Genomic DNA, 12,490 nt, shown 5'->3' with positions numbered 1-12,490 from the left:
ATCCATATTTACACTGAGAATTATTAACAGCTGCTGATGTTGCCTTTTTTTTGCCTTACAAAACGCTCGATCGCTGATGCCAGCGAATGGAATGTAAAACCGTGGTCAAAGTTTCGCATAGTTACACGGTTGTATTGTTGTACTTAAGATGTTGGCATTTTAATGTTAATAAAGTTTTAAAATGCAATAAAATTTGTCAGTGGGTTACTCGTGCACATTTTGTTTATTTCATAAATAAGATATAACCCAGAGGGGTCATAAACAGTATTGGTTACACGGATAACCCAAAACATCATAAACATTTACAAAAACTGATGATTTTAGAGGAGATACGACATGACAAAAACAGAACTCTGCACAGCCTCAGACTGGTGAGCCGATTCATAGTGTAGCCTATATGAACATAGCCTAAATTAATGATGCCCCTGACAATGAACATCATACATTTAAACAAATGGCGTTTGGGAATGTCATTCTTAAATAAGAAAAATGTCATTGCTAGCGTAGGATGATTTAGTGTTGATTGATTGCCCCCATGCCTGTGCTTTAATTTGAATTTTTTTTAAACATTGAATGATTTATGATGTATAAATGTTTTTGTTTTTTCCTCTTCATTCAATTCCCCCGACGAAACAGTTAACCTTCACAAAACAATTTGAGACTTCGAGTCACTAAAATAATGACTTAAGACTTGACTGCTTTGAAACAGAAGAGAAAACTCACAAACTTAATTTAACACAAACGCTTATCCAGAACAGTCATGTTAGTTAACCACTTTGCGCATTGCTCTTCTCTTCATCTGGCAGCATTTATTTGGTAGCCATGGTAATTGCTAGGGGCAGTAGCGTTTAAAGCGATACACTAGTAGAACCTTACAGCACCCTTACCTCGATGAGTTCATAAACTGGCAGCAATTTCTCTCTGAGTTAAAATACTTGGTTTACTTTAAATGACCTTTTATGAAAGAGGATCATAAGATGGTCATTTAAAGTAAAGAGAAAATTTGATAGGGTTTGTGTATATTTATGGAACACAGGAGTAATTCATCTCATCTTGAGTGCCAGTTTATGAACGCCTATCGAGGTAAGGATTGTACATCATATAGGCTTACATATGTCTAATGAATGTAGCATATGAAAGTTTAACTTTGAATTAAATTAAGTAAAAATATATAAATAAACTCATTCATTCATTCATTATCCTAACCCATCCTGGAGCCTATCCCAGCATACATTGCGCAAAAGGCAGGAATACACCCTGGACAGTCACCAGTCCATCGCAGGGCACACACACCATTCACTCACACATTCATACCTACGGGCAATTTAGACTCTCCAATCAGCCTAACCTGCATGTCCTTGGACTGTGGGAGGAAACCGGAGTACCCGGAGGAAACCCACGCAGACACGGGGAGAACATCCAAACTCCGCACAGAGAGGCCCCGGCCAACGGGGATTCGAACCCAGGGCCTCCTTATTGTGAGGCGGCAGTGCTACCCACTGCACCATCCGTGCCGCCCATATAAATAAACTTTTCCACAATATAAATTTTTTTTGCATTTCCAACATGCCCAGACCGCAAATTTTGTATCATTCCCGACATAGCTCACGCACAAACTAATCGGTACATCGCATTCCATTTTTAAACTAGAGTGATTATATGATAGATCCTGCATTAAAGTGTATACTGTAGAGCATAGAGTATATAGTGCTATAGTCTCATTCATATAGGCCCACCCCCCAGACAAAGGAAATTTCAGGCATGCAAATTAAGAAAACTCACATCGACATATTTTAATAGCCAAATAAAATAGCGTTGTGGGCCCACAATGCAAACACTCACATTTGGTGACAATGCCCTCCACACAGACTGTGCTGCCCAGCAGGCGAGAGGTGAGGGTCCGGGGGGTGACATGCTTGTTCCCAAAGCTTCCCTCCAGGCCAATGAAGAACTCCTCGTGCTGCTTGGCATACGTGGCATCGACTGAAGACACCAGGTCCTTCAGAGCCCGGTGAAAGGCCAGCAGCTCCTCGAATGAACTGTTCAGCAACCTGATTACCACACAGAGGAATGTTGATGAGCTTTTATTCAGGGTTTTTCATTAAGAAACATATGGTACTTCACAGACTTCGTAAACAGAAAGAAACCTTAAAACATAACAGATACACAGTAAAAGGAAAATTGTGTGATGCAAGTGTCAGGTGCATGTTACTTTGTTTCCTACAGAGGCAGTGCAATTTAAGGCCTAGTAACGCTTGCCTTTGCCTAAAAGCGAAATAGTATCTAGCACCATATCAAGCATGGCCGTGAAAACTCCCCTACCTCCACTACACGTCCTGGCAAGCTATTTCACACAGTGACCACTCAACGAAAAATATGTGTGTGGAATTTATCCTTTGCCAATTTCCATTTGTGCCCTCTTGTTCTGCAAGCCGAACTTGCCTGTTGTTCACTTTGTTAATCCCTTTAATGAATTTAAAAGCCTCAATCACACAGGGCCTCCTATTACTAAGCATAAAGAGATTGAGCATCTTCCCTCATAACCTTTATATTCTATACCTAGATTCAATCTGGTTGCTCTTCTCTAAACCTTTTCCAGCACGTTTGTGCCAGAATGGCACACAGAACTCCAAGTGCAGTCGAACAAGGTTATTGTATAAGGTGAGTATAACATCCTTAGATTTATACTCCATACTCTTGGCTATGTATCCTAGCATCCTGTTGGCCTGTTTTTTTACTGCTACCACACATTGACTAGAACCTGAAAGGCTTTGATCAATTACAACCCTCAAGTTTGTCAACTTGAGCACTTCACAATTTTTCCTTATGTGTATTTCCCACACGCACAACTTTACATTTAGTTATAATTAATTTAATGTCAGGTTGCTGCCCACTTTTGGTTAGTTTAGTAGATTCTAAAATCTGCAAATTTAACTGAAGTACTCCAATTTCTGTGTCAAGGTCATTTATGACCAACACACCAAACCCTGTGGGACTCCACTTCCCACAAGACCAAGATACTCCTACTACTCCCGTTCTATCCTGTAACCAGTTCTGCAATTCTTACTGACCTCATTTTGTCATGCCGGACCTTAACAAATGGTTTTCGGACATTTAAATATACAATATCAATATTCACCAATCAGCCTTAAGTTAAGGCGGCTATATGAGGAGTGTTCAGTAAAAATATTGACCTGGCTACAGTCAGAATTCTGAGAGTTCAAACTGCCACCAACTGCCACGAATGAGAGCGTGAAGTCAACCAGTAAAAGCAATTGTTACGTCACCATTTTTGAGCTCCATAAATGTAAACAATGGACTGCTCAGTGAAATCTGCCTGTTTTTCGGTGCAGTCGGGGTCCAGCATTTACCACTGATGGAATGCTGGTAAAATGAGCGCTTAAGCCACAAAAAGTCATTTTATCACATTCAAATTTCACATAAGCAGATTGTCCACAACACATTAATGTTAAATAATTAAGTAATTAACAGTAAACTAGTAATTAAGGTTAAACTGATATTTTAATCATAATATTCATGTTGATTTCCGGAAATACATCTTTCCGTTGTCCTCCCAACTTATATATTGGTATTACCTTGTTTCCAGTCATCCAGTATTTATTTTGTTTCTAAAGACTGCCTAAAAATACTGGCCAATGGTTTACACATTCTCAGAGTACACTAGTGAATATGCCACTGGGGCCTCTGCTGCCTTATTTGTCTTTAGTTTATGTAATTAATGTTCTTTATCCCCTCTCAATATCACCCAAATCATTCTGCATATTGAAAATGGCTCCTGCTATTAGTAAATCTCAAAGGAGCCATTTAAGGCATTAGTATACAGCAGTGCTCCTTTGTTATTCTCAATTGTCAATTAGCCTTTCAAATTGACAATGCTTAGTTCTTATTACTTAAGATCTGTTGTTTTTATACATCTTACAGTATATTATTGTTTCGCAAACGCTTACGCATAGCTTTATTCATCCACTGCCGGATAACTTTTCCACAACTTAATTTCCACTGTGCATGAAGTATAACCCTTTTGAACCTGCAGTACTTTTCATTCATAGTCCTGCAATCAAGAACTTGCCCCAAGTCTACATGACTTTAATTCGATCGCATATTTTTTTTTAAGTTGGAACGCCCAAAATGAAAAATCCTGGACTTAAATATCAGGTACTAGTTAGCAAGCTAGATAACATTAAATCCCCAAACTAATTGGTCTAAAGTGTTGTCGTATTTTACCTAAAGAAATACTCATTGGGAGCTCCCGTAGCAATAAATAGACTTTCTTTAATATCTTATTTCATGAGGCTTCCTTAACAGTCACGCCCGTAACGTCAAAAGATACTTCCAAAGTCTGCCGCTAGACTGTAGGAAAATTACCGATTATCATAAACATCTGGTGTTGTGCTAGCTATGTCCACTAGAGTGCCAGAGAGTATTGCCAAAAACGTCATTATACCAAAATACGAAACCACCAACTTTGAAAGAAACGAAAAGATTTGCGAAAAGCGATAGAATTTCCTCTATAAATTCGATACCCGTCCATCTTGTACGACAGGGTTGTAATTTTTCATTCGAATATTAATTTTGCATGTAGTAAAAGCTTAGCAAATACTCACCTCATAGCACGGGTCTCATTGCGACGTCGTAGGTCGTTAATGTTGACAATCAAGCGGAACTTGTTCTCACTGATCATGTCCCGCACTTTGCTCTGGTAGATGCCCTGATCTTGCTAAGAAAATAATGTACACACACGGTCATTTTCGACAATAATAGCTTTTACCCTTCTAACCAATTCTGCTCCATTACTAGCAATACCCGAAATTAAACTGACAATCCGACCACGCATAAACTGGGGGGTAGAATCGATGCAAGACCAGAACGGTTAAGTGCACATCAAAGTTTCAGTAGGGTAGTTTGCGAAGTATAGTCCAAGTGTTAGGATGCGCAGGGACTGCTCATCTGTTGTCAGCTAACCTCTTGCTTCACAACCTTCTCTAACGTCGGAAAGAACACGCCGGTAGCTCCACTGTCAGACTACATTCCCAGAACAGTAGCTAACTAGCAAATTAAAACGCCATTACGAGACACTTTTCCCTAAAATTCGTTTGAGCTAACTAACGTTAGTAAATTAGCAGACCGCGTGTTGCCATGACACTATTGTTAAAGCTACAAAGCGATCCACACAGCTAGCTAGCTCAGCAAGTAACCGTTCAACTAGCGTGGCAATTGTGGTCACATTAGTGTTAAGCAAAGTTATCTATCTGGTTATGCAAGCGATTGGTCTGTGGCATTTGCACAAGTCATTGCGCCAAACTCGCCAAATTCAGGGAGAAACATGGGAAATAATCTAAACGTACAACTATGAAGTGAAAGTAATTTAGTAATTAGCTAGCTAGCTAATTTAGTAATTGCGTATACCTTTAGCTTGTTGACCCATACATTACAGGGTAAATAACGAGCTACTTACATCGTCGTCAAGGAAATCCAAATAATCCCGTTGCGCCTCCCTCATCTCTCTATCATCCACAACTTCAGTAGCCATCGTGTAACTAGTATTTAACGTTATATGTCCGGTGATAAAATTGCGTTCTTACAGTAGACGCAGACCCCACACCGAACCACAGACAGCGCTCTGGGACTATTTTCCCGCCACCGATCTCTACATTATGTCATGATCTAGACCATGATTGGTTCAAATACTGTAATTAATTCTGCATATTCGGCGCGCTTCTTTTGAACGCCCAATCCAATATTATATTTGTACTGTCGTCATATAAAACGCAATTTTGTCTCCTCCCTCTCGACATTTCGCGCGAAATGTGCGACCAATGTCCTTTCTTTCCCTCAGTGACACATGGGCTGGGTTTGATTCATGGACATGCATATATAAAAGGAAACCAGGAAAAAGGAAAGCGCACCTAAAACTATCCCACGAGAACAATGATTCGAATACCGGGGAGGATAGGACGACTGCATTGTTGATATTGTTACGTGACTAAATGCGGTTGACGCTAACGAAGACCGGTGCCTTAAACTAATAGTCCAATAGTTTAGACAGTAGTTTGTTAGACACAGAGTAAAACCGTCATTTTAATCTATATAAAGTCTCAATATGCATGTCAGATGTAAATATATAAGTTGTCTTGCCCAATCTTTGTTTCTTTAACCCTTTTAAAAGTAGGCTCTATGCAATGTTTTATTCATGAATAGTGTAGTATGTATTTCATAACTCATTACATTATATTAATGGCATTTGGCAGATGCTCTTATCCAGAGCGACATACAGTTGATTACACTAAGCAGGAGACAATCTTCCCCTGGAGCAATGCAGGGTTAAGGGCCTTGCTCAAGGGCCCAACGGCTGTGCGTATCAACCTGTGGCTATGTCCATGGTTTTTAATTGCTAGCAGTGATTGTTACATCACAATTATAATCAGCAAATAACATCTAATCATATACTGTAATTGACACCTTAATGGGTGTCATCTATATCAGATCTGAGAATAATTGCACCGGAACACACTTGAAAAAATGGAAACATTTTACACTTGTCATCAGAAGTTAGCCAGCTATTGTTCATAATCATAATCAGTTATTGTGTACTTATAATCAATATTTATAAAAAATATTTCCATTGTTTACAACACAACTGTTTGAGAACATTACTAAAGATCTAATAGCAAACCACAAATGTTTCTTTAGAATCAAATAGAACAGATGGCACCTGTAATGTCATGTGAATGGCATATTTTATATAGTGCTACAAAAGTCTAAAATGCTTTAGAAATGAACAAAATAATAGTAATAATAATAACAACAATTTAGCAAGATCACAATAAATAAAAGTCTCTAAATAATAAATAAAACTTTAGACAACTGTTATGACATTTGAATGGCATCTTTTATGCAGAACTAGCTGTATAACTGAATAGTAATACAAAAAAGACTCAAGATTAAATGGAACACAAATGTAAAATGAACAGCGGCAATGAAAACAAGTACAATTACAATTACAATATCAATGCTTGCAATTATGAAAACACCTCGATTGGAAACAAACAACTCATCAGGAGTGTATTTCCATCTGTTTGCTTTAAATGCTGAAATGAGTGTAAGAGAACAAAAATAAATAAAAACACTACCAGAATTTAGAATTTTGACATGAAGAAGGGATCTAAGGGCATTTTACCTTTGTGGTGCACTACGTTCAAATACACCAGCCACAACATTAAAACCACCTGCTTAAACCATTTTTTTCATGATGCTTTAAATGCTTGTATAAACTTGTCTATATACTTAAAATATAATTATATAAGCAGATAATCATAAGTGAAATGGATTCAAAAGTTTAATTTCTAAATTAAAACAGAAATCTTCATTTTCATATTTAAAAGAAATTAAGACCACCCACCATATTTAAAAATTCATGGCATCTAATCCTTAGTTTAACCATTATTCAGTCCATTGGAAGTACTTGGTACTGCATGTGGTGACATTTAGGAAGGATTAGATCCCATGCATTTTTAAATATGGCGGGTGGTCTTTATTTCCTTGAAATATTAAAAATTCTACACCTGGCTCGGAAATATATCTATATTGTAATACATATATTTAATGTAATTAAAAATGCTTTAAACTGTATGAACCTGTCTATACACACTTAGTATTTAATTATATGATATGTGTACTTATATAAGCAGATAAATGTTAAAAGTTAAATTTTGAAATGAAAATGGAAATCTTGTAAGCTCTTTGGGAGGGGGGTGCATTGTTTTATTTACAGTGGTGTGAAAAAGTGTTTGCCCCCTTCCTGATTTCTTATTGTTTTGCATGTTTGTCACACTTAAATGTTTCAGATCATCAAACAAATTTAAATATTAGTCAAAGACAACACAAGTAAACACAAAATGCAGTTTTTAAATGAAGGTTTTTATTATTAAGGGAGAAAAAAAATCCAAACCTACATGGCCCTGTGTGAAAAAGTGATTGCCCCCGAAACCTAATAACTGGTTGGGCCACCCTTAGCAGCAACAACTGCAATCAAGCGTTTGCGATAACTTGCAATGAGTCTCTTACAGCGCAGTGGAGGAATTTTGGCTCATCTTTGCAGAATTGTTGTAATTCAGCCACATTGGAGGGTTTTCAAGCATGAACCGCCTTTTTAAGGTCATGCCACAGCATCTCAATAGGATTCATTACATTACATTATTGGCATTTGGCAGACGCTCTTATCCAGAGCGACGTACAACAAAGTGCATATCCATAACCAGGGATAAGTTCGCTGAAAGACCCTAGAGGGAAGTACAATTTGAACTGCTACCTGTACAACAAAGATAAGGACGAGGGCCAATTTTATTTATTTTTTATTTTTTTATTTTTTTAAACAAGAAACAAACAAACAGAGCAAAAGTGACCAAAGTTAACTATCAAAACACTGCTTACCTAGCCAACTAAAAATACCGATACACAAAGCAAGTCACAGAGACAACAATTAAGGTTCACAGGGAGGTAGGGAAGGATGGGGCGAGGTGCTGTTTGAAGAGGTGTGTCTTCAGCTTGCGCTTGAAGGAGGGGAGAGATTCTACAGTTCTGACCTCAACAGGGAGTTCGTTCCACCACCGTGGAGCCAGAACAGACAGTAGTCGTGAGCGTGAGGTGGAGGTTCGGAGAGGGGGAGGTGCCAAGCGGCCTGTGGAGGCTGAACGAAGAGGTCTGGCAGGGGTGTAGGGTCTGATGATTTTTTTGTAGATAAGCTGGGGAAGACCCCTTAACTGCTTGGAAGGCTAGCACCAATGTTTTGAATTTGATGCGAGCCATGACAGGCAGCCAGTGGAGGGAAGTAAGCAGGGGGGTGACGTGTGAGTATTTGGGAAGGTTGAAGACCAGACGAGCTGCTGCATTCTGGATGAGTTGGAGGGGTCTGATGGCGGACGCTGGGAGGCCAGCCAAGAGGGAATTGCAGTAGTCCAGGCGGGACAGAACCATCGCTTGGACCAGGAGCTGGGTCGAGTAGGGGGTGAGAAAGGGGCGGATTCTCCGTATGTTGTATAGGAAGAACCTGCAAGACCGGGTCACCGCCGCAATGTTCCCGGAAAGGGACAGTCTGCTGTCCATCACCACGCCGAGGTTCCTTGCACTGGGTGACGGCGTGAGTGTGGTATCCCCGAGAGAAATGGAGAGATCCAGATGGGGAGAGGTATTAGCAGGCTTCACTTTGTCAGGCAGGTCCTATTTAAGTGATTTCTTGATTGAGAACAGGTGTGGCAGTAATCAGGCCTGGGTGTGGCTAGAGAAATTGAACTCAGGTTTGATAAACCACAGTTAAATTATGTTTTAACAGGGGGGGCAATCACTTTTTCACACAGGGCCATGTAGGTTTGGATTTTTTTTTCTCCCTTAATAATAAAAACCTTCATTTAAAAACTGCATTTTGTGTTTACTTGTGTTGTCTTTTACTAATATTAAAATTTGTTTGATGATCTGAAACATTTAAGTGTGACAAACATGCAAAAAAATAAGAAATCAGGAAGGGGGCAAACACTTTTTCACACCACTGTAAATATCTTGTTACATATTGATGTTCATGATAATCCATCCATCCATTATCTGAACCCGCTTATCCTGATCAGGGTCGCAGGGGGCTGGAGCCTATCCCAGCATACATTGGGCGAAAGGCAGGAATACACCCTGGACAGGTCGCCAGTCTATCACAGGGCACACACACCATTCACTCACACACTCATACCTACGGGCAATTTAGACTCTCCAATCAGCCTAACGTGCATGTCTTTGGACTGTGGGAGGAAACCGGAGTACCCGGAGGAAACCCTCGCAGACACGGGGAGAACATGCAAACTCCGCACAGAGAGGCCCCGGCCGACGGGGATTCGAACCCAGGACCTCCTTGCTGTGAGGCGGCAGTGCTACCCACTGCACCATCCGTGCCGCCTTGTTCATGATAATGTCAATCTTAATAGATGACTGCAGAATGGACTCAGTCATCACTCTGGCATTGCTGAGGATGCACTCTTGTTAGGCCTGGCCAATCAGTTTCCATCTGGACAGCTTCACAGTTGGGGTGCAGCTCACAGAGCTAAAATATCGATCTTTATTCATGTTGTTTATTATATGTAGCCTTCACCTTTTTTCTCCATTTTTATTAAAGGTGGCAATAATTCTGGAGCCCACTAAGTACTTCTGTCAAAATTATATCTTTGGTGGTGGCCATATAGTATTTAATGTGACCTTGACCTCTAAATCAATAAATGATGATTACATTGAAATTTGAAGAACATTTATTGGATTGGACTGCAACCCATGTTACACTCTGAGCACAGTACAGGGAGAGAAATGGGAAAGCACAGATAAGCAGAAGGAGCAGAATACCTAAAGGCCCTTTTACATACAGCATAAAAATATCCTGTGAACGTAACCAATAACTTTCAAAACATTTTTGCAATATATTGAAATGCATAGAACTGACGGAATAAGACTGAGAATTGCCTTATAAATAAGTCTACGGGTGGCCAGTGCTGGCCAACCAACCCGATTATACAAGGCACAATGGTGAGTGAGAGCCCTACAATTTGTAATAAATCTCAATGCACCAAAAACACTGTTGATCGCATGGAGGTACAGAGGATGCATGCATGTACAAAACATCACCATAATCAAGCCCAGGCAAGCAAGCAACTTTTAGCCTCAAAAGAAAAGCATGATTGTTTCTGAAATAAAAACCCAATTCCAGCTTCAATTCAGTTATAGTTGAATCCATGGAACGTTAATCCACGGAATTAAGTATTTGTGGTAGAAGTAGGTAAAATGTAAAGATTATATAAAACATAAAAAACAGGAAAACACTAGGTTCCCAATAAATTTTCTGCCTGGGCCAACCCCAATCTTCTCACCCCTCCCTTATTAAAAATGCCAAAAAACTCTGTTCTTCTCATGTAGTCTATTTTGAAAAGCTTGTCAATGTTTCTTTTGATTAAGTTGACTTTTCTCTCTTTTTAAATGTCATTTAAACATTTGCTAGTGGCTATTGTTGCCTCTGTGTTTAATTGTGGGATTGCATTTGCTCCCCTTATGTGTAACTGGTTTCCTAATAAAAGCGACCGCTATTGTCATTGAAATGTAGGCTATATACGATTTTTTTCGCGTTTGATTCATAGAACTTGGCCGCGCCAAATAAAAACACTTACTGGGCCTGATGCAACCCACAGGCCGCCTATTAGGAATCCCTGCACTAGGCAGTAGTAGTAGTGGCAGCAGCTGAAAACGCACTTCTCATTCAAATGGCAAAAAAGATTGCCTACTTTTCGTGGACAGTCACACTAAATTAAAAAAACAATTATCAGGTTTATAATCAGCTATAGTTTGGAGACAGGACAGCAGATGCCCGTACTCATAGAGTATTGAGGGGCTCCTAAGTGATGTATATAGTTCACTCTTCCCCGACCTCTAATATAATTTGTGTGTCCTTTTGCCTAGACATACAGTGGGGTCCAAATTCTGAGACCACATACAAAATCTGGGTTTTTTTCCCATGTAATCATGAAAATAAACATCCATAAACATCAAATATTTTGGGTTTTGAAAAATTAAAGTTACTAAAAAAACTACTTGAAGACCAAAGAAGAGCAAGGACTGCTGCACAATCCACAATCATCTGGCCTCAACCCCATTGAATATTTGTGGGGACACTTGAAGACTGACAAAAGCCAAGTATTCACTAACATCACAAGATACTTTTTGGAACATTGTCATATAATGCTGGAATAACATGGATTATCAGGTTATGCACAGATTTTTGGAGTCTATGCCATCTTGAAAATTCTGAAATTCATGTACATTTCTCAAAGATTCAACTTTTCACATTGTTATACTGATAATATAATTTCTAATTAAGACGTATATTAAATTAGAAAAGAAAGGAAAATAGATGCATTTTTACTGGTGGTCTCAGACCTTTGGACCCCACTGTAGTGTATTCCATTCCACTGTGTTTGAGCTTCTGTAACTTTGTTTTAGTAATATTTAGAGTAGTTTAGAAAACAAATCCCAACATGTTACCTTTCAGAAGAGACCAAGATTATGCCTGTAGTCAAAAGAGTTCAAGAATAGTAACCACTTATTTTGGGTGTTAAGAAAAGGGGCGATACTTAAGAGGTTAAAGATATTCGCCAGCTTCTTATTCTTATCATAGAAGAGTTTTTTTGAGGTTACAGTTGGGTTCCCAAGTAAAGAAAAATCATGTAATTAGAAATAAAAGTGAACTGCATTATGGCAGTGTATCACAGTGTACCAGTTTACTCGAATGAGGTCTCGTCAAGTGTCCTGGTTATAGAATCTTTGAATGCAATTTTTGAGTTGAGATCACGCTGGGTGGCTCATCCATTAAAAAAACCTGACCTGTACATTAGAATATACAGTGCATCCGGAAAGTATTCACAGCACTTCACTTTTACCACATTTTGTTATG

General features: G+C 39.1%; 1 protein-coding gene across 1 annotated transcript in view; it reads right to left on the bottom strand.

Moving 5' to 3' along the window:
• mcm3 (minichromosome maintenance complex component 3) overlaps positions 1-5,650 on the bottom strand; it is a 48,523-nt gene extending 42,873 nt beyond the window's left edge. The window contains exons 1-3 of the mRNA XM_061241975.1: positions 5,477-5,650; positions 4,626-4,738; positions 1,843-2,051 (exon numbers count right to left, since the gene is read on the bottom strand). Coding sequence (XP_061097959.1) covers positions 1,843-2,051; positions 4,626-4,738; positions 5,477-5,551 — 397 coding nt within the window. The 5' untranslated portion in view covers positions 5,552-5,650. The remainder of the gene's footprint in view (positions 1-1,842; positions 2,052-4,625; positions 4,739-5,476) is intronic.
• Between the last annotated feature and the right edge of the window lie 6,840 nt (positions 5,651-12,490).

Source organism: Conger conger, chromosome 5 (assembly GCF_963514075.1).
Source record: "Conger conger chromosome 5, fConCon1.1, whole genome shotgun sequence".
Classification (NCBI taxonomy): Eukaryota; Metazoa; Chordata; class Actinopteri; order Anguilliformes; family Congridae; genus Conger; species Conger conger.
The sequence above is the reverse complement of the archived record's forward strand: the minus strand, read 5'-3'. Positions and strand labels throughout refer to the sequence as shown.